Source organism: Tachysurus fulvidraco, chromosome 3 (assembly GCF_022655615.1).
Source record: "Tachysurus fulvidraco isolate hzauxx_2018 chromosome 3, HZAU_PFXX_2.0, whole genome shotgun sequence".
Lineage (NCBI taxonomy): Eukaryota > Metazoa > Chordata > Actinopteri > Siluriformes > Bagridae > Tachysurus > Tachysurus fulvidraco.
In genome coordinates this window covers 23,496,857-23,516,812 of record NC_062520.1, presented here as the reverse complement: position 1 = coordinate 23,516,812, position 19,956 = coordinate 23,496,857, and the positions used below count along the sequence as shown (strand labels likewise).

The window sequence follows — 19,956 nt, the reverse complement described above, 5'->3', positions numbered from 1 at the left end:
GCAGCTTTCAGCCGATTAACGTTATGCCTCCAGACTGCGCGTGCACGCTGCGCGTGCCTTTGCTTCTCCGTAGAGCGTGCGTACTTGCGTAATACAATCTACGAGCAGTGATTCCCCAAACCACCTTTATTGCAGTCACAAACATTTCTTCTGATTTTATTTTGTAGTAACGAGTAACGAAGATGCTTAGTGGGAATATAACGGAGTAAAAGTATACATTTTATCTAGGAAATATAGTGGAGTAAAAGTGAAAGTTGACATAAATTTAAATAGCGAAGTAAAGTACAGATACGTGACATTTCTACTTAAGTACAGTAACGAAGTATTTGTACTTCGTTACATTACAACACTGATTAGTATATTTATAGTATAAGAATATGTGTTTTTGGTATGTATAGTTGTAAAGTACAGCACAACTATAAGTTAATTAATAGTATAAGCACAGTGTTTTTGTTATGGATAGTTGGTACAGTTAGAACAGAGTGTGTGGGTCACTATTATCCTTATTGGTTTTTTTTTTTTGAGTGATTGCTGGCTTAACTCTCCCCTTCCTTATAGTTAGTCTGCAATTCAAGGGCCTGTTACAAAGTCTTCCATGTCTGTGGACGATTAGTTTTAGTTATGTTTCCACGTTCATGTTCTCGAAAGTCGTACAGATAAGGATGTTTATTCATCCGTGTTCAGAACACTTTTTTTAATTGTTTATATTAATGTCTCATTGTCATGTTGGACTGTGTGTGTGTGTGTGTGTGTGTGTGTGTGTGTGTGTGTGTGTGTGTGTGTGTGTGTGTGTGTGTGTGTGTGTGTGTGTGTGCGTGCGTGTGTGTGTGCAACCTTACTAAGAGACTCTGTTAATGTACATGCACACACACACACACACACGCACATACACACACACACACACACACACACACACACACACACACACACACACACACACACACACACACACACACACACACACACACACACACACACACACACACACACACACACACACACACACACACACACAACACACACAGACATCCGCCTCACTAATCTTTCTGGATATGGTCCATTGAATTAAGTACATCTAAAGGAAAGTACTGCTAAAGGAAAATAATCAGTGTTCCATTAGTGTTAAATAAGTCTCAATTTCAATATGTTTACAATTCTATATTTAAAAGGCAGTTATACTTTAATGCAGTTTAACATCTAAACCTATTTATTTTTAGTAGCATTTTGTTACTGTAACACTGTTCTGTTATATTTAAGCTTCTTATTTAAGCTTCTCGCCATGTTTTTATTAGGGGGCCAAGCACAGAGGATGCATAGGCAGGCTATTGTTATTCTAATTTTTGTTGTAGTTGTTCCTCTTCTTTTTTTTCTTCTTGTTCTTCTTGATGTTCTTTTTCTGTCTAGGGTGGCTGTCACCACATAGAACCAACTGTTGAAATGTTTTGAAATTTGGGGGTTTGATTCCTGCCTCCGCCTTGTGTGTGTGGAGTTTGCATGTTCTCCCCGTGGGGGTTTCCTCCGGGTACTCCGGTTTCCTCCCCCGGTCCAAAGACATGCATGGTAGGTTGATTGACATCTCTGGAAAATTGTGTGATTGTGTAAGTGAGAGTGTGTGTGCCCTGCCATGGGTTGGCACTCCATCCAGGGTGTATCCTGCCTTGATGCCCGATGACATGTGAGATAGGCACAGGCTCCAAATTTGGGCCATAACTTTTTAAATGTGTATCCAAAAAATTGTAAATTGTTTACTTCTACCAAATCAGCTAAATCTACCAAAACAATTGTTGCATGTCTGTAAATATATGGCATGTCAAGTCAGACTTTGGCACATACACTGGTTCAGGTGCAGACATCAATACTAGTGCAGAGAGGGTCTTGGGCACAGACACCAATTCTGGAGCAGACACCGGTTTGGGCACAGACACTGGTTTTTAGTGCAGACACTGGTTTGGGCGCAGACACCAATTTGAGCAGAGACACCAATTCTCAGATTCTGGCACAGACAGGGTCTTTGGGACAGACACCGATTCTGGTGAAGGTAGTGTCTGTGGAAAGACACCATTTCAGGCAGAGACACTGGTTCAGGCACAGACACCGATTAGGGTGCAGACATGGTCTTATGCACAGACACCAATTCTGGTACAGACACCGGTTCAGCCACAGACACCGGTTCGGGGGCAGACACCGATTCTGGTGCAGACACCGGTTCTGGTGCAGGTAGGGTCTCAGGCATAGACACAGGTTCTGCCTCAGCAACAAGTTTTGGCACAGACAGTAAACACCAGTTCGTGGTCACACACTAGCTTGGTTACAGACAGGGTCTCATGTGAAGACCTGGCTCTTCCTCCCCTAAGTTCTCGAATGGTGATTTCTCAGTTACAATCATTAGGGTCCTGAATTCTAATCTGTAGAAAATACAGGTTGGAGTTAAATTGTGAATCTCCTCAAGATAGTTTAGTTGTGAAACATCTTGAGTTAATATGTGAAAACACTATTATAAGAAAAATAAGCATTTTTTTCCTGTAGTGCTTTTTTGAGTTCTTAACAGTGAAGGGTTGTACTCAGGGTAGTGCTGGTTTCTTCATGGGTCCAATGCCCTTTGCCATTACTATTTCCATCTGGAATGTTGTATTTTACTCATGCAGTCACTATGAAAATAAACCTGGTGTTGGTGGCATTCACATGTGTAGAAAATCCAATAAATGGCTTTTTACATAATAATAATAATGATACTACTACTACTACTACTACTACTACTACTACTAATACTAATACTACTACTACTACTACTACTACTACTAATAATAATAATAATAATAATATAGAATAAAAAAATTCTATGTTTCCATTGATAAACAGTACGAGTTTGGCAACCAGCAGTAGAAAACCCCATTGGAGTCTCATCGACCGGTGTGCACTCTGTTGGGCATTGATCTGCATGGAAAGCCAGTGACTCATGGGAGTGCTGTGGATGGGGTTGCCTGGAGACTGTCACACCTTCTTTGGTTGGGTCTTCATCAGCGGACATTTGAAGACTTTGGCAGGAAGGAAGTATTGTTGGGTCTGTGGTAAACTTGGAAATTGCGCTAACCCATTAGTTCCTCAGGAGCTCTTGGTTGCTTAATTCCACTCAACTACTAACTGTTGTAGAGAGGGAACTTGGTTCCTCCCAAGGTTTCTTCCTCATACAATAAATATAAAATTTCTCATTAGCAATTTTTGAAGGGGGACACAAATAATACAGTCTAATTGTACAGATAAAGATATGTCCCCACAGTGAAAAACTTTGCTTTTATCATTATTATTGTAGCATGGAGACTGCGTCATTATGGTTATTTTCAAAGTTTTTCTCAGGTTCAATGACAAAGCAGATTTTTCTTCAAAACTATTTATTGCATTGTGTGTGTTGTTTACAGTTAAGCCATCAACATACAATAAAATATAAACATGGCTGTTATTGTGAGGAAAAAATATATAAAGTAAGTAATGTTTTGTAACAAAATCAATTATTAAATAATCAATTTACAGTAAGTGAGATGACCTGGGAAAGCAAGCTAAAGCAAACTTTAACATTTTTATTCTTCTATACTGATGTAAAGCTGCTCTGAGACAATGTGAATTGTTATAAAAGTGCTATAAAAATGTGCATCACATCAAGGGGAAGTGCACATGGAACTTGTGGTGTGTATGAATTATAACACACACAATGACTTCAGTCCTGTTGAAGGCCAGTGAGTTGTCTGTAGGTGGCGCTGTTTGGCTCCTCTATATAAACCCACTGCACTGCCTTCACATCGCTGTCTATCTCTCCTCTTGAGGTCACCTTACCTTCACTAAAACCCGAGCAGATCGTGTTGGTGGTTCACCTTATTACAATCATGACTGGCAGGAAGTTTTTCGTTGGTGGTAATTGGAAGCTGAACGGTGATAAGAAAAGCCTTGGAGAGCTCATCAACACCCTGAACAGCGCAAAGCTCAACGCCGACACCGGTGAGGACATAAACATGTTCCAGTGACCGTCTCCTGAACCAAACATCATTCTGTTATGAGATAGAAAGCTAGTTAATGTACAGCAGCGAAGTTTAATAACTCATTTACGCCGTTGTGTCAAATCCCTATATAAAATCGATTTAGAATTGAAACCCGTCCAAACTCTCGCAAGCTGTATTGTAGCCACATTCAGCTAATGCTAATAGACAGTTATTCAAACGGGCTTTTAAAACGCTCAAGTTTTCACCGAAACAAAATGTTTACATTCAGCAATCTTCTGTTCGATTAGCATAGTATGGCTAAACCTGACTGGACGGCTACATGCTAACGGAGCAGCTATCTGGCTAGTTAGAGTTAGCATGCGACCCAAGGTCGTGTGTGTCCTCAGCGTGTGAGAGTGTTTGGCGTGTGTTTTAGGGAGTAAAAGGATTGTTTGGAACATTAAACATCCGTTTAATTGCAAATAGTGTCCACAGTCGTGGTTTTACAGTGATGCTGTAGACAGGCCTGAGTCGAGGCTCCTGGTGGGTGTGTATTGAGGTGTGTGTGTGTGTGTGTGTGTGTGTCAGTCAGCACGTAGCCTGTGTCAGACCCAGGAAACTAACAATAAATTGTTTTCTCAGCATCCGAATGTCTACAGAATATGCACACGTATGCGTTTGTCGTTCCCAACGATAAAAATAATAAGTTTATCTGTAATATTCTGGTAAAATTCAGTTTCAGCCGTAAATATGTATCTGTCCATATTAAGAGATCTTGTAGTCTTCACAAGTCATTGTGATTTTGCCAACAAAGTTATCAAAATGAATCAACTTGTTGTTGTTTTTTTTTCCGTTTTTTTTTCTTCTAAAAATGTCAAAACGTCTGTTTGCTGTTCACTGGCGCGCGCGCGCGCACACACACACACACACACACACACACACAGACAGCTGTGGACTTCAACCAGCCAAAGCAAAGTTCAACATGTCTTAACATTTCTTTTCTATCAGGCACTCTTGCAAGTCCAGAGAATTTATATTGTTTGGGTTTATTTTTTTTTAAATAAAGGAGAGAAGAAAACACATTTTTAATCCTGACCTGCCTGACCTTTATATTCCAGTTGCTATTTGACCCCTGATTCTTGTCATGCTAAGCAACCTTTTTGCTGATGACTTCTGACCTTTTGACAGTTAAGACTAGGATGTGTGACCTTTTAAATCAGTCACTGCTGGGTTTAATTTAGATTTGGCTTTACCCAAGATAGTCTTGCGAATAGCATGTGCTGATCCCTGTCTCCAAACGGCAGTGTAATGAGGACAGTGGGCACAAGGAATAGTAAGGGTTATGCTGTTATTCGCACAAGGGGGGTTGAATTTGGGTGTATGGTTTGCCAGTCGTAGAAGTGCACTATACCTTTAAATGAATAACCAAACCTAACATTTTTAGCTTTAACATAGCATATTAGGATAATGCTCTACATGCTACTACTGTACCACCCTGCTTCACTGTAGGCATCGTGTTCTCAGGCTGATGGCATAAAGCACGATATTTTGAGGGTAACATTTGTAGAATCTTCTCTCTCACACATTCATATAATATATAATTTCATATGTTTGAGTTACCTGCAGGCTTTTGGTTTCTTTTCTTTTTTGGTCACAGACCTTGTTTATCATAAAGCTACACAAAATCAAGTCTATTTCAGTTTAGTCTTTTTAAGAAATGGTTGTTTCTTAATCCTTGCACATGACTGATACAAATATCTATAGCAACCCTTTAGAAGGCTGGATCTAGTAAGCGCCCAAAGAAGCCTTTCTACAAAGTCAATCACCTTGTAGTTTGTTACATTGTTTGCTTATTATTTTGGTTTAATTACGAATCTAACAAATGCCTTATTTGTACGTCTCTAACCATTTCACACGTTTTGAATGTAAAATCTGCTAGCTTTTTTTTTTTTTAGTTCTTTATAAATTTTGTTTTTTTGCAGATGTGGTCTGTGGAGCTCCTTCCATTTACCTTGACTTTGCCAGGTCCAAACTTGATCCTAAAATTGGTGTGGCTGCACAGAACTGCTATAAGGTTGCAAAGGGTGCCTTCACTGGAGAGATCAGGTACAGGACCACACATGATGGATTCAGAAAAAGAGAAATTTTTTTTTTTTTCTCCCCCCCTCGCTCAGTTCTTTCTTTCTCCCCGCAGCCCTGCGATGATTAAGGACTGTGGTGTGGAGTGGGTGATTCTGGGACACTCTGAGCGTCGTCACGTGTTTGGAGAGAGTGATGAGGTACTTCACCAGAAATTACTCAATACTTATCAGTGATTGCACAAATTATGCTATGAAATCAAGATCACATGTGTAAAACACAGGTGTTTTTGCACTAATCCTTGTAGCTTATTGGCCAGAAAGTAGCTCATGCTCTTGAGAGCGGCCTAGGTGTGATCGCTTGTATTGGGGAGAAGTTGGATGAGAGAGAGGCTGGCATCACTGAGAAGGTTGTCTTTGCACAGACCAAAGCCATCGCAGGTAAATGAATGATTCTTGGCTGTTAAGTTTAAAAGGGATCAAAAGATTAGAATTAACTATTGCTTTGTTCTAAGTGATGTGATCTGTCAAATTCATGCCAATTACCTGTGATGAGAGCTTCCTCTTGTGTTGTAGACAATGTGAAGGACTGGAGTAAGGTGGTGATTGCTTATGAGCCTGTCTGGGCCATTGGCACTGGTAAAACTGCATCGCCACAACAGGTACAACCATTAGATAAGCAGACGTCTACAAATCTGCTGCCTGTAGTTCTGTGATCATTTTCACTTGCTTTGTGTAGGCTCAAGAAGTGCATGATAAACTCCGGCAGTGGATGAGTGCCAACATTTCTGAGGCTGTTGCTAACTCTGTTAGGATAATTTATGGAGGTAAGGGGTCACTATTTGTGTTCCATATAAATTTCATTGATCAGTGATTGGTTCAGGTGAAGACCATTGAAGCCATTTCCATACATTTCAGGTTCAGTTACTGGGGCAACCTGCAAGGAGCTGGCAGCCCAAAAAGATGTGGACGGCTTCTTGGTGGGTGGAGCTTCACTGAAACCCGAGTTTGTTGATATAATCAACGCCAACGCATAAAAGAAACTTCAAACTAAGTAGCTGAGGAACAACTGCCGCTGACCTACGCCCATCTCGCCTCCATTCTAGTCCTAGCTAAAGCACTTCTGTCCCATTCAAACTAAATCTTTATTTCCCTTCTCTCCAAGTATTTCTGTGCTGCTGCTCCTGTACCAATTTACATTTAATTTTGTGCATTGTTTTGTCCATGAAAGAGATTTAGTCTTGATGTGATTGGCACTTTTATGTGAAGGCAGTATTATTACACTGAAGGAGATCATGTCAACTCTCCACATTAATACTACCACCTACATGGATTAGAGGAATTAGCACTGGGCTTTTAGGCCATGCCTTTAAATGCCAAAATGTTTACCAGCTCTTTTTGTGCATATACTGTCACTTTTGTGTGTCTCTTAAGTCCATAGAATTCCCCCTTAATGTATGTTCTGTGACTTGTTAAGTTAACAACACATCAACTGCTCTCTGGCCACTGGGTCAAGAAGCTGTTCATGATGCGTCATAACCAGGCACTGTAAGGTTAATGCAAGTAAGAAACTTGTAATAAATGGTTGTGGATAAAACAAAACCCATTGCTGTTGGTTTTATTCTGTGTATAATCTGATCTATAAAATGGTACGAGTAGGTACTTAAGTGTCCCAATTATAGTCATTTTAAAATGTCTTGAAATACCAAAATCATTTAAATCTGAATGGCAAATTCCGAGCCTCCCACTCTGAAGCCCAATCTATACAATCAACATCCAGCTCTCAATGCTCTGAGACTCCTTCGTATAATCTACTAAAAGGGCTTGGAAGTCAATTTTACATCGGCCTTCTTCAGTGCTGGGTTTGTTGTGCCACTTTTGGTAGGGTGAGTTCAGTAATCATATATTCATGAATTGTGTCTGTTTTATGGGAAAATAGGGTAGATTTAAAAACTACAGTGAGATGCAAAACAGATGGATTGCTGAAGGGCCAAATATATCTGTTGTGCACGCCATTCTGTAAGGGGAATCCCTACGCATCCCTGCAGCTTTCTGTCACTCCCAGTGGGACTTCAGCTTCTGTAGTCCATTTTATTCCAATAACACTCCATGACTAGCAAGAAAATGATCACTGTGTTAAATTTTAATCACAGGTACTAACTGCCATTAATTAAGGCTAGACTCTGGGCAAACCCTAAGTGACTTCCTATTTAATTAGTGGAAGCTTTGCTGTTTGTACACTAGAGGGCAGTAACAACTCATTCACAATATTGCATAAATAGAGGCCTGCTGGTGTTAACCATCATTATAGAAATGTTGTAGCTTATTGTTAATTCCAACCTGCTTTTGAGCACAAAGTTTGGAGCTATTATTTGAATAGCTAGAATGTAGGGATCAAATTATGAAAAAATACTAAGGAGTAATGTTTTCATATCCTTTCAGACAAATGTGTTAATTCTGAAATTGTATACTAATTAAGAATGACAGGGTTTTGGGGTGGTGTCTTCTCATTGCCAGGATATTAACAGAATAAAAATATAAGTGAAGTGTGATCTGGACCTCATAAATGCAGATGAATAAGGGACATCTTTGGACTCTGATTACATTTCTAGCATTTGGCAGATGCTCTTATCCAGAGTGACTTACAGTACCTCATTTTATTTTATACAATTGAGGGGAAAGGGCCTTGCTCAGGGGCCCAAGAGTGGCAGCTTAGTGGACCTGGGATCTCACAACCTTCTGATTGGTAGCACAACACCTTAACAACTAGGTTAAGGCTACCACATGCCCATGATTAGTGGGGTGAGTTTGGATGTACACTGTATGGTCATAAGGAGGTCACAAATACTGAACACCTCCCATTCCAAAAACACGATTATCTATATAGAGTTAGTCTCCCTTGCAGCACTAACACCCGCCACTCCTCTGCGTAGGCGTTTCACATCATTTTAGAACATGACAGACACCACATGTGAACGTTGAGGTCAAGGTTTTCTGCATAGCGGCCATAAACTTTAAATGTAGCCATTTTACATCAGTTTACAACATCTTGTTGATTTCAAATGATCATGTTTTACACAACCACACACAAAAAAATTAATTTCTTTGATTTATTATTTCAAGAGCAGTACAATATATACAGATAAAGTATTCACAAGTGTTATAATTGTCCTTTAGCTCAAAGCTGACGTTCAGATGTTAAACGTTTGAGCTGTAAGAAAAGGCAGAGAAGCAATCAGAAAATGCGGGAAATACTTACTGCCGAACACACATACGTGACCCTTACATAATCGTTATAAAGCACATGGGGGAGGAGAGAAAATAAAGGAGAAGAGACGAGAACGAGTTAAAGAACACAACCTATAAGAAGTGAACATCACCAAAGAGGAAAGGCATCAAATAAAGCAAAAACAATTACTATGGAATTAAAGAGATGGGAAGCAGTCAAATCAGAAGAGGACCAGAGGGAGAGCGCACAATGCATTTACACAGAGGGATGGGACCATTAGAAGAGGCAAGGAAAATAAAGTATTATCTTACCACAAAACAAACAAGAACTGTTAATCTATGGGTAAACTTTTTTTTAAATGATTAATTCTTATATAAAGCATTTAAGCTAAATTAAATTTTTACATTCACTTGAAAACAACCTGGTGAAGGAGGATATCTGCAAATGCTACACTCCGATGTGGCCGGTTCCCCAGACCGACACTAAATAACCAGAACCAAAATTGCTAACAAACTTAAAACAGAATATATATATATATAAAAAAAAAAAATGTAAAAAAGGGCAACAAAACATCTGAAAATACCAATTTACTTTATAACAACCCTGACAGTAGTGGGGAAAATTTTGCAGTGTGATCAACCGCTAAAAACTGTGCAGATGGATATATATATTTATATATAAAGAAAAAATGCACAAACATTGCAAACAGACTTGAGCCAAGTGAATACATTTGTGTTCAGTGTGGTCACTTTTCAGCATCCAGTTCAACTCTGGATACACGTTTCTCTTTCATTTGTCATCCCTCCTTTAGCTTCCATTATGCATGACTGCAAGACAAAAGAGAAATCTGGTAATGAGAAAAGGAGAACATGAGAGAACAGGAGAAAAGGAGGATAGAAGAGGATCAGTGCAGCACAGGACAATCCATCTGGTCAATATTGCAATACGTTAACAGGACATTTATGTTACCATCAAATTAAAGACAAAAATACGATGAAAATGAGATATTCTACAGAACTGATGAAAGGAAAAGCAACAAAGCAAGTTACTACTTATCCTTACATATTCTAAGCAATTAAATGTTTCACAGAAAAGCGCAAAAACAAAAAAAAAACAAACATCAGTTAATACAACTTGCCTGCTCCCTGTATTAATAATTTTGTTTTCTGCTTTATTATTTTTTTATAAATAAGACTGTTTGACTATCATTGTTGCACAGAGAGGGGTAACAGTGGTGTTAACTGCTGTGGGCAAACCGTACTGAAACTAAATCGCTCTCTTGTGAGCGTCCAAAAAACCAGCATGGAAGGGGAAAAAAAAAAAAAGGAAAAACGTTCAGGAAAACTGACAGTAAGTAAGCAAAAAGTTGAAGCAAGAAAATGGGGAAGTTAAAATAAAAGAACATGGATGAAAAACAAATATGGGGGGGGGGGGGAAGAAAATAAGCAAAACCTGTTACAAACACCTAATCACCCACAAGAAAAAGGAAAAAAAAAACCTGGTACAATTAAAAAGTTGAATTATTACAATACCAAAAAAAGTAATATAAATAATTCCCAGAAGCAATTGCCATACTTCACTATCTATAGTACTGCTTATTCTTTTACCTCAAACAGAAGCAGGAAAAAAAAAAAGACTGTTCTATTCATCTCATCTCAACTTTATATATACACATGTATCTTACATATTTCCATTACTCAAAATTGGATTTAATGAAACTTTGGTTTTAAAAAACAGAAAAAAAAAGAAAAAAAAAAAGCTTTCATTTAAATTTACAGGTCTAAATTACAAGAACACTTACCAGTGTTAACAGGAAATCTCTTCTATTTATCCCAGGGGCAAAAAAAAAAAGCTAAATAAAGTTTCTGTACACTATATACACTTCTAGACACAAGAGCTTCACCTCAAAGATACACTAATGATAAACATCTCTGCTCTGTAAGGGCACTAAATACCAGTATTTCAGGTCTTCTTTAGGCTCCAACACTACAAGCGAACCATACATGGGCCAGATTCTTTAAACCTTTTTTTTAATCCAAAGGACAAAAACAGCGATTGCTTACAAAGTAATCCCACAGCAAAATTTCCTTTAAATCCTTTGCTTTGGCTTACTATTAAATTGCCTCACAATCCTGCATTAAATAGTAAATTATTAAAAACCCTTCAACACCCCCCCCCCCTTATTTATTTATATAAATATATGGCATCTAAAAATCATTACAGTATCTGCTGCTGGACTAATACTTCTCATTCTATAACCAGCCAAGTCTCTTCTTCTTACCACGCATAAATATGCGCAAAGAATCGGAACAGATACAAACCCATTATTCTTTCAGCTCCTACAGGGACAAGAGTAGAAGAGCTCCAAAAATGAGGTCATCCTGCATAGGTGAATACAGCTGCACTTGTCACACATCTGCTGCCTTACAGGTTACTTTGCTGCCACGGTCGTCTTCACTGCAACTGATGCCCTCTGGATCATCTCTCTGGTAGGTCGTCTTGATCTTGAAATTGCTGTTGATTTGGGCATGTAGCTCCACATATACTCAGGCTGTAAACTTATGGAGCACAACTGTGTGGTCCTATATTCTGTAGATTTTCCTGCAAATCTGCATCACCTTTAACTTTGCCTTAGAGTCCTGGCCATTTCAGTGAGCTACATTTTCTAGATGCTGAAGAAGAGGGAACTCGATAAGACATATACTGTAGGTGCACCAGAAACAACGTAGGAAGCTGAAGGAAAACCCTCTGTGCAGAATTGTAGCTTGCTATGTTGCATGATCCATATTTAAAAGTCCATACCTGGAATTACTAGGATGAAAGGCTTAGAATAATGCTCTACTGCGAATGGACGTCTTCTGCCACTCCCACAATTGATACAGGAAGAAGACACACATTGAGGCATACAAACCATCTTCTCTCCAGACTGGCATCGACCATATATGCAAAATTAAGTCCATTGAAACAACAAATCTGGGATCTTGTAATCTTGAACGGAGAGCTTGCAGCAGCCATCTTTGTCTTGAGATGAACAGGAACTTTCAGAATCAGCTTTTTGTCTTCACAACTTGGTTTGTTGGACTCTTCATATGAGCTTTGAGGCTGTTGGCTTGAGGGAAGAAAAACATTAAAACACAGAACACCATTAGCTTCAAAATGATCTGCAAGGCCTGGGAAATGGGAAACCCAGAAACTTTCTTCAAACTATCTCAACTTCCCTGCCTGAAAGTCAGAGATAATCTACTGAGCCGATGTTTTACTGCACTTGGTCTATCTCCGATTACTGTGTGGATTTGTCATATGGGCAGCTTCTCTCCCAGCATTAATACTGAGGTTTCAAGTATAGGCAGATCAGCTTGTCACACTAGGTATTTAAATGAATGTCTTTACAGTCCACCCTGTATGTATGTCACACTCTATAAGAGTAATAAGTTAAATAAGTCTGATCAATGTTGAACATTGTCATCTGTCTAAGCTAAGTTAAGCTGGCTGTTATGTAGATAGCTGGTCCCTCATCGTTCCTGTCAATTTTGAAATATTCTGTCCTTCTGCAAAATATTAAATGGTGAGACAAGCTGAGCTGGCTTTGCAATCTATCTTGTTAGGATCTGATGTAACGAATGTTACTCCAAGCCCTGTCAGAAAACTCAAACATGTATCTAAACAAGGGAAGGCCAGACTGGACTGTACATACTCCACCGGCACAGAGGGCCTGAACCTGCAGGAAACAGAGAGAAAGACAACAGGAAATGAGTTTAGTATCAGTATTTCTTTAGCCATAAGTCTAAAAGCTCAGTTTGAGTCCTTGTTATCTGTACTAACGTTTTGAGAATAGCCCTCAGTGCTAATTTCCTCTCACGCTCCACAAATTTGTCAATGAGGTAAGCTGCCATACGTGGTGCTGTCTTGTACAGTAAGAAGAAGCGATGGTAGTTTCCAAGTGCCCATGCGGCACGGAGCGCAAGAGCGTGGGACACGCAGCCATCCTGCCGGAGCTCGGGGGTGAGATATACCAACTCTGTGGTCAAATCTGGTTTAAATACAAAAAATAAATAAAATAAATTTTAGTATGGACACAAGGCCTAATATAGGTTAAACTATAGGTTAAGAGATGATTAGATGGCTGACTAAAGAGCAATAACAAACACCTCCAGAGTTTTTAGTGAAGATGTAGTACAGCAGTCTATAAGCAGTGAATTCTCCGATGTTGCTCGATGGACACTCTTTGTAAAGCTCTTTCAGCTGCGTCTGGCACTGGTTAAACTCCTCATGGTCACCCTAAAATAAATGCAAGGGATCACAATTTGGCTTTAAACAAATCTAAACAAGTCTGCAAACCAACAGACTTCAAACTTAAAAATAAAACACTGTACCTTCTCCAGGGCAATCCGTGCATGGGTTTCATAGACCTCTACTGTGAAGTCTGTTCGTACTCCTTGGACCTGAAAAGACAGATTCAAACATCTAGATAAGATAAATCTTAAAAATGGGGGAAAATAAGTTACATTAGCTCATAGACCTCAAGTAATGGCTAACCAAAGATCAATTCAATTAAAGATAAAAGCTGAATGAGCTGCCAGATCTTGTTAAAATACTGTCAGATGACTGAGCCATCTGTACAAGAGTGCAGACTCTAGCGGACTACGGTACTAAAGACAATATTACATTGAAAAGATTATGCAGTGAAGTCTGTGTTTAGACAGGCGTAAATTATAATGGCTTTCTGTATTTAAATGGTGACCCAAGGAAGTTATCACAGATATGCATTTGCTTGTAAAAGCACTCGATGACCACCACCTTTCCAACGGGTGTACTCACAGTGAGGTCTTGCCGAATCGATTTCATCTGTTCACAGGCATATGGATAATCCTGATTGGTCTTCCAGTGAGCCTTCACTGCAGTCAGAGACTTGCGCAACACCTGAGAATCAGAACAATCAGAAACTAAACAAGTGTTTGTTTACATTACGCAAGTTTTGTTCATTCCCACGTTTAATGGAAGCATTTGGCCCATGATTCAATGTTTAAATACGTGCCTAATGATTGTTTTACTATATATGCAGTGATTTACACAAGCAACCAACAGGTGGCATATTCATTATTCTGAAATTATTTCTATATATTGCTCCTGTCACAAAGCCAGTACTTCATCTTGGAGTATCTGTAGAGAAATACATACGGACACAGGTCGCACGGTGGCAGGATCAGGGGCACAGGTCAAACGCAGATAGTTTTTGGTGATGTCCTGGCAGGTACCCACAATGGGACATTCATCCCAGCTGAGGCCCTCCTGTGAGGCATTTGGGAGCTCAATAGCATTGATATTCAGTAGCAGTGGCTCGGTGCGCTTGGTGTGGAATCGTGCTGCCCGGCTCTGCTTCTTGGCCTCGCGGTTCGGGTCGTGGAAGTCCAGGCCTGCTGTTCCACCCTTCCGTTTTTTACCAAGAACACCAGCCAAATCATCATTCCTGAGAAAAGAATTACATATTTAGTCATTTTATTTTGAAGCAGGATATTTTCACAATGGTTAACTGTTAAAATTCAGCAATTTGGCAAATTCATACATGTACATGGAAAGACCTGAACAGAGACACTAAAAATCTGAGCTTGGGGTGATTTATTCAAAAGCCCATGATATTAAATAACTGATTCTCATGAAGAAACATTGCTATTTAACAAATATTCACATAAAAGCAACCTAAAGCCAAACATCTACTTGAAACAAACTTTAAAGATTTGATATAAAAAAAATATTTTTAAATGGAACAGTACAACACCTGAACAACATTTTGTCTGTCAAATTTATGTGGGATCATTTTTTTTCACAAGTTTTTACCTTCGCCCTCGGTTCCCTTTTCCTCCTCTCCCCCTGCCTCTTTCTACTGCTGCTCCTCTCCCCTTTTCCCTCTCTTCCCCACGACCTCTCCCAGCCCGCTGCCGTCGAGAAAATGGTCGAAGATCACTCGACATGCTGCTGTCAGACTGAGAGCCAGAATCACTACAAACAAAAACCAACATCAGAAATACAACCATCACATCTCCAGGCATTTTTAAAATGGCACCATTGCTTTTTCAAATTTTGTATTTATTACCTGCGGCGATGTCTGTTCTTCTCTCTGTAACGGCTGTGAGGAGATGGCGACCGTGAAGAAGAGTGGGAAGAGCTGGAAGAGGGACTCCTTTGAGAGAACACATTTCTGTAATTGCCCAGTCGACCACCACCCTTACCTCGTGTTGCTCCCCCTCGGCTGAGTGTGTTTTCTTGAGAGCGCTGAGGTGCTACCTCCCAACGAGACTGCCTAGGTTTCACCCTAAGAAGGGACAGGTTAGTTCCCCAGTTTCCAAAGTATAAAAGCAGAACAACATCAACAAGAATGCACCAAGAATTATGCAACTCACTCTGGCAGGGGCTCCCTAGTCCAGTCAATGGTGAAGGCTGAGCCATCTTGCAGTCTGCTCTGTAGAATTTCCTTTAGCACTTTTTCCGTCCTGTCTTTGTCTTCCTCTGTCTCACAAGCTGTGAAGCAACGCTGCACATATTCCTTCATGGCCTGGGGCCAGTCTTGAGGCCTACATATACATATATACACACACACACGTCACAATGACCGTCTCTCCTTCTGCTCACATCTACAGAGCAAAGAGAATGTTGTGCTTGTTCAAAAAAAAAAAAAAAAGTCGCATAGCTCTGTATGCAAGGCTCACCCAGTCTGAGAAGCTCCTGCAGTAGAAGCTGTTGTTACTGAAGACACAGAAGTTGCTGTTGTTGTGGTGGAGGATATAGACAATCCATTTGCCTGCTCACCAACTCCAAAATTTTGAGTGGTCATTACATATGGGCGCTTCTGAATGTTAAACTTCACAGCTCCAGTTCCAGGAGCCTCTGTGGGTGGATGAGATTTGAAATTCACTGCATGTACAATCAACCCACACCTACCAACCTCTTCATTATTCTATAGCTACAGACCTAGCTGAACACAGAAAACTATTCCCGAGCATTCTGCTTACTATAAGCTGGCTCCCTTCCTTGACAAAATTCAGTTTTTGACACTTGTGGATCAGTGGTATACTACTTGAACTATATTATAAGCTTCCAGGTCAATCATTTTGCATAAAATACAAGCACACTTACGTTTCATGCGGTTCCACATCTGCTGCCCGATTTTGTTCACATTTGCATTATTGGCTTTCTTGCTAGAATCCCCTAGACCTGCTCCACCATACAAGCCTGGTGCTGTCCCCTGCTGCTGGGATGTCTGGTAAGTTGAAGCCTGAAAGCCCTGGTATCCTTGTCTATTCTGCCCATAATTGTAATTCCTCACAGCATTGGAGTCAGTAGAGCTATAAGACAGCGCTCCATTAGAATTATAAGGGGATGGAGAGGGGGGTGGTGGGTACTGAGAATTGGGTGGGGGAGGTATGGGAGGGGGAGGGGGAGGTGGAGGCTGGTCAGTGCTTGTGGGACTTTGTGGAGGAGGCTGGGGGGCATCAGGAGGTGGAGGCTGTGCTTCACATTGGTAACCAGAAGTCTGATCCTTCAGTCCAGCCATGCCAGTGTGCTGACAAGAAAACAGGCAGAAATAGCACTAACTGTTACACAATGTTACAGTACATGGTTCAGTCGAATGATTAAGCTGCACAATTTGTCAGTTACTCTCTACACTGTCCTTGAAAAGCAGAGGGACACCCTATTAGAAACCACAACTTATCTTTCAGCAATGACCGCCAGATACAAATGCATGCTGGTTTAAACATATACCGTTACATTTTCAATACTGCTTGTTCTGTCCAAAAATTACCTGTGCAGTAGGAGCTGTCGATTGTTGGTAGGCTCCAGGAACACCATACTGACCTGAGTTATATGGTCCTCCATACTAATAATTATATAACAAATAAATGTTAAATACATTACATATTACAAGTACACATTTAAGTGTACTTTTAAATAAAATATCAGCCCAGGCTTATTACTGAATTGTTATGCCATGTAAGTTATGTAGCTTTGGTGCATATTTACTGGAGGCACTGGGTAATAGTAGCTGTATGGGTAAGAGTATCCTGTATATTGCTGCTGGTTCTGTGGGTACCACTGGTAGTACGGTGTTTGTTGCTGCATCGCTGAAGTGTCCGTCACTGCTGCTTGATAATGTCCAGCCTTAAAAAAAATTAAAAAACACCACACAGTTTGTAATGCCTGATGTACGTTAAGAATCTATTCCAATAAGGTATGGCTTTGCTTTAATATTTTCTTCCTGTCAAGGAGATATTACCAAACTATTGTATTGAAATTCTTCTTTAGGGCCTTTTTACACCTGGTCACTTCATGCGTTTTCTGTGATCAGATAGCTATCCGATCGTAAAAAGACCAGGTCTAACTGCCCTCCGAAATGTTTTAGCGACAGATATAAATCCGATAGTTTAAACCACTTCAGGAGGCAGTCTGGGATGCATTTCAGATGAAACTGGACAGGTGTAAATGAATGTGGTTGTTCGAGCCACATACGTCAGCGCTATACTCTTCCCAAACGGAAGAATGTCACTCGCAAGTTACTCACGAGTCATGCATCGCTGTTAAGTAAATGCTGTTTTTTGCAGCATAACTGCCAATTTTTCCGTCTTATCTTTGATTGTACTCTGAAAACCGCATACACCAAAGCGTGTTCCATTTCAATTACCCCGGAAATGAAGTAAAATATATTTACATTTTGGGCGAGAGTAGAAAGATCGGATTGATATCCGATTCGCCAAGACACATTTATGTGGCCTAATGTAAATGGAACAGTTTTAACAAGCCAGATAGCTATCGGATCAGAGAAAACATGGAGTGACCAGGTGTAAAAAGGCTCTTAGGTGGTATACCTATTCATCCTTTCTAAGTCGACCTCGAGTATGTCAGGGCCAAAATTAAGGAACAGAGATGATTAAATGCGAATGTTTTTCGCTTTAAGCAAGTTGGAGCATGGAATGCTACAGTCGTCCTGCTATTACAAGAAATAACGTTGAATTATATTTGCTATTAAATCCTAGTATTTGGTCATTTCTCTCTTTTTTGATATTTCAAAATAACCCAAACAACTTGTAAGACCGAGAAAGGAGCACTTAGGCTAAATGTGCAAACACAAAGCACAAAAGCAATGCTACATTTTACGTTATTTTGCTTATAAGCCATGCTTCACCATAGGCAGACTAACCTGTGTGTTGGTGTGGTTATTTGCAGGTGTCTTGGTGGAGTTCTGGCTCTTGCTGATGGAGGCCAGCGCCTGTCTCGCTTTCTCCCACTCAGGGTTTTCATGAACAGGCGTCTCTGTTGCAGTACTGCCCCCATACGGCCTGGAGAGTGGAAACAAAACACACCTACCGGTTTTAGAACGTGTTTCTGCACGAATTTAAACTCAAAACATAATCGTGTTTATATATATATATATATAAAGTTACTCTTTAACACGATTGTGTTTGAATTTAAACGGAATTTTAACGGAAGTATCATATTTTTTTAATTCATCTAGCTAACCCACTAGAATTGCGGGGAACACTAACATTTAGATATCCTTATGGTATCCAGGTTTGGTGAAAAACAGAATTTCTAATACAAAACCAGAAAGGTGTTAGTCAGACATGCTATGCTAAGCTAACCTGAACCGTTTAAAGTGTTCTTTTAGTAGAGAGAAATAGTTCTAGCTTTCACTTTAGCTAACCTATGACAAACGTTTAACATCGTGTAGCTCCGTAATCTTATAATAATCGGCTGAAGAAGAAAAAAGTTAAAACACACAACATAGCACGACTTCCTGGTATTTCTCAGATAAACGCAGTTAATAAGCAAATTCTTTACCAAGTTGCCGTCGGAGTCTGTGGTGTCGCATTCGTCGCCATTTTGCTGCGGGCAAAATCACGGTGCTAGCAAGCTAGCTAAAGCGGTTGATTTAGTTAGCCAGATAGCTATTAGCTTTTCTTAAAAAAAATATATATACGCAAGTACAAAGACTGAGATGTTTCTAACGATTTAACTCGAAAAACACAAAATAAATTTATAAACGTATTCAAATAAACAAAATACAACAGGTTTTAAGCCATATTAAAACACGACGTCGAAACGAGAGAAAAGTCGAAACCTTAAACAAAATGGCTGCTAGTGATCCAAGTGACGTTTCAAACAAACGCCCACTGGAATAAACCCGACCCACTGATCATGTATCGGAATCGTTTACGTTTACATTGTACAGCATTATCAGAATCAGAATCAGGATCAGAATCAGAATCAGAAAGAGATTTTGCCAAGGAAAACGAGAGATTAGTTTGAGTGCCATACAACAACACAATAAAAATAAGATGAGTATTTAAAAAAAAATGACAGAAACGTAAATACAAATAGTGATATGATGAAAATGCAAAAAAGGAAAAAAAAAAAGAAAAATCAATTGTATGTACAGTTGTGCTATGATAGAATAGATAAAATACAATAGAATGAGATGCAGGGATGTAGTAAGATGGAGGCGGTAACAAATAAGTATGATTATTGCACATTGTTATTGCATAATGAGGGGAACCTTTAACTGTTCATGAGGTAAATTGTCTGGAGGAGGAAACTGTTCTTGTGCCTGATTGTGCTGGTATTTGGGGCTCTGTAGCGCCGACCAGATGGTAAAAGTGAAAAAGTGGATGACTTGGATGTGAGAGAT

At 39.7% G+C, this 19,956-nt stretch overlaps 2 protein-coding genes across 4 annotated transcripts; one reads left to right on the top strand and one right to left on the bottom strand.

Annotated features, from left to right (window-relative positions):
- Window positions 1-3,780: 3,780 nt before the first annotated feature.
- On the top strand, window positions 3,781-7,651 carry tpi1b (triosephosphate isomerase 1b). The gene is made up of 7 exons (XM_027148164.2): window positions 3,781-3,990; window positions 5,954-6,077; window positions 6,166-6,250; window positions 6,358-6,490; window positions 6,626-6,711; window positions 6,789-6,876; window positions 6,968-7,651. The coding sequence occupies exons 1-7, from the start codon at window positions 3,879-3,881 to the stop codon at window positions 7,084-7,086; spliced, it is 747 nt and encodes a 248-aa protein (XP_027003965.1). The 5' UTR covers window positions 3,781-3,878; the 3' UTR covers window positions 7,087-7,651.
- Window positions 7,652-9,145: 1,494 nt separating this feature from the next.
- Window positions 9,146-19,433, bottom strand: leng8 (leukocyte receptor cluster (LRC) member 8). 3 transcript variants are annotated; one of them, XR_003440742.2, is made up of 16 exons: window positions 19,110-19,433; window positions 18,469-18,607; window positions 17,295-17,432; window positions 17,077-17,151; window positions 16,410-16,836; window positions 15,983-16,160; window positions 15,677-15,847; window positions 15,370-15,588; window positions 15,114-15,275; window positions 14,457-14,745; window positions 14,097-14,198; window positions 13,652-13,720; window positions 13,427-13,556; window positions 13,101-13,308; window positions 11,600-12,996; window positions 9,146-10,105 (listed from the first exon to the last, which is right to left on the bottom strand). XR_003440742.2 is itself a non-coding variant. In XM_027147387.2 (15 exons), the coding sequence occupies exons 1-15, from the start codon at window positions 19,148-19,150 to the stop codon at window positions 12,837-12,839; spliced, it is 2,508 nt and encodes an 835-aa protein (XP_027003188.1). In that variant the 5' UTR covers window positions 19,151-19,433; the 3' UTR covers window positions 9,146-12,836. The 3 variants fall into 3 exon arrangements, 2 of the variants coding, with proteins under 2 accessions (XP_027003188.1, XP_027003200.1); XM_027147387.2 differs by having other exon boundaries at window positions 9,146-12,996; XM_027147399.2 differs by having other exon boundaries at window positions 9,146-12,996; window positions 15,370-15,576.
- Between the last annotated feature and the right edge of the window lie 523 nt (window positions 19,434-19,956).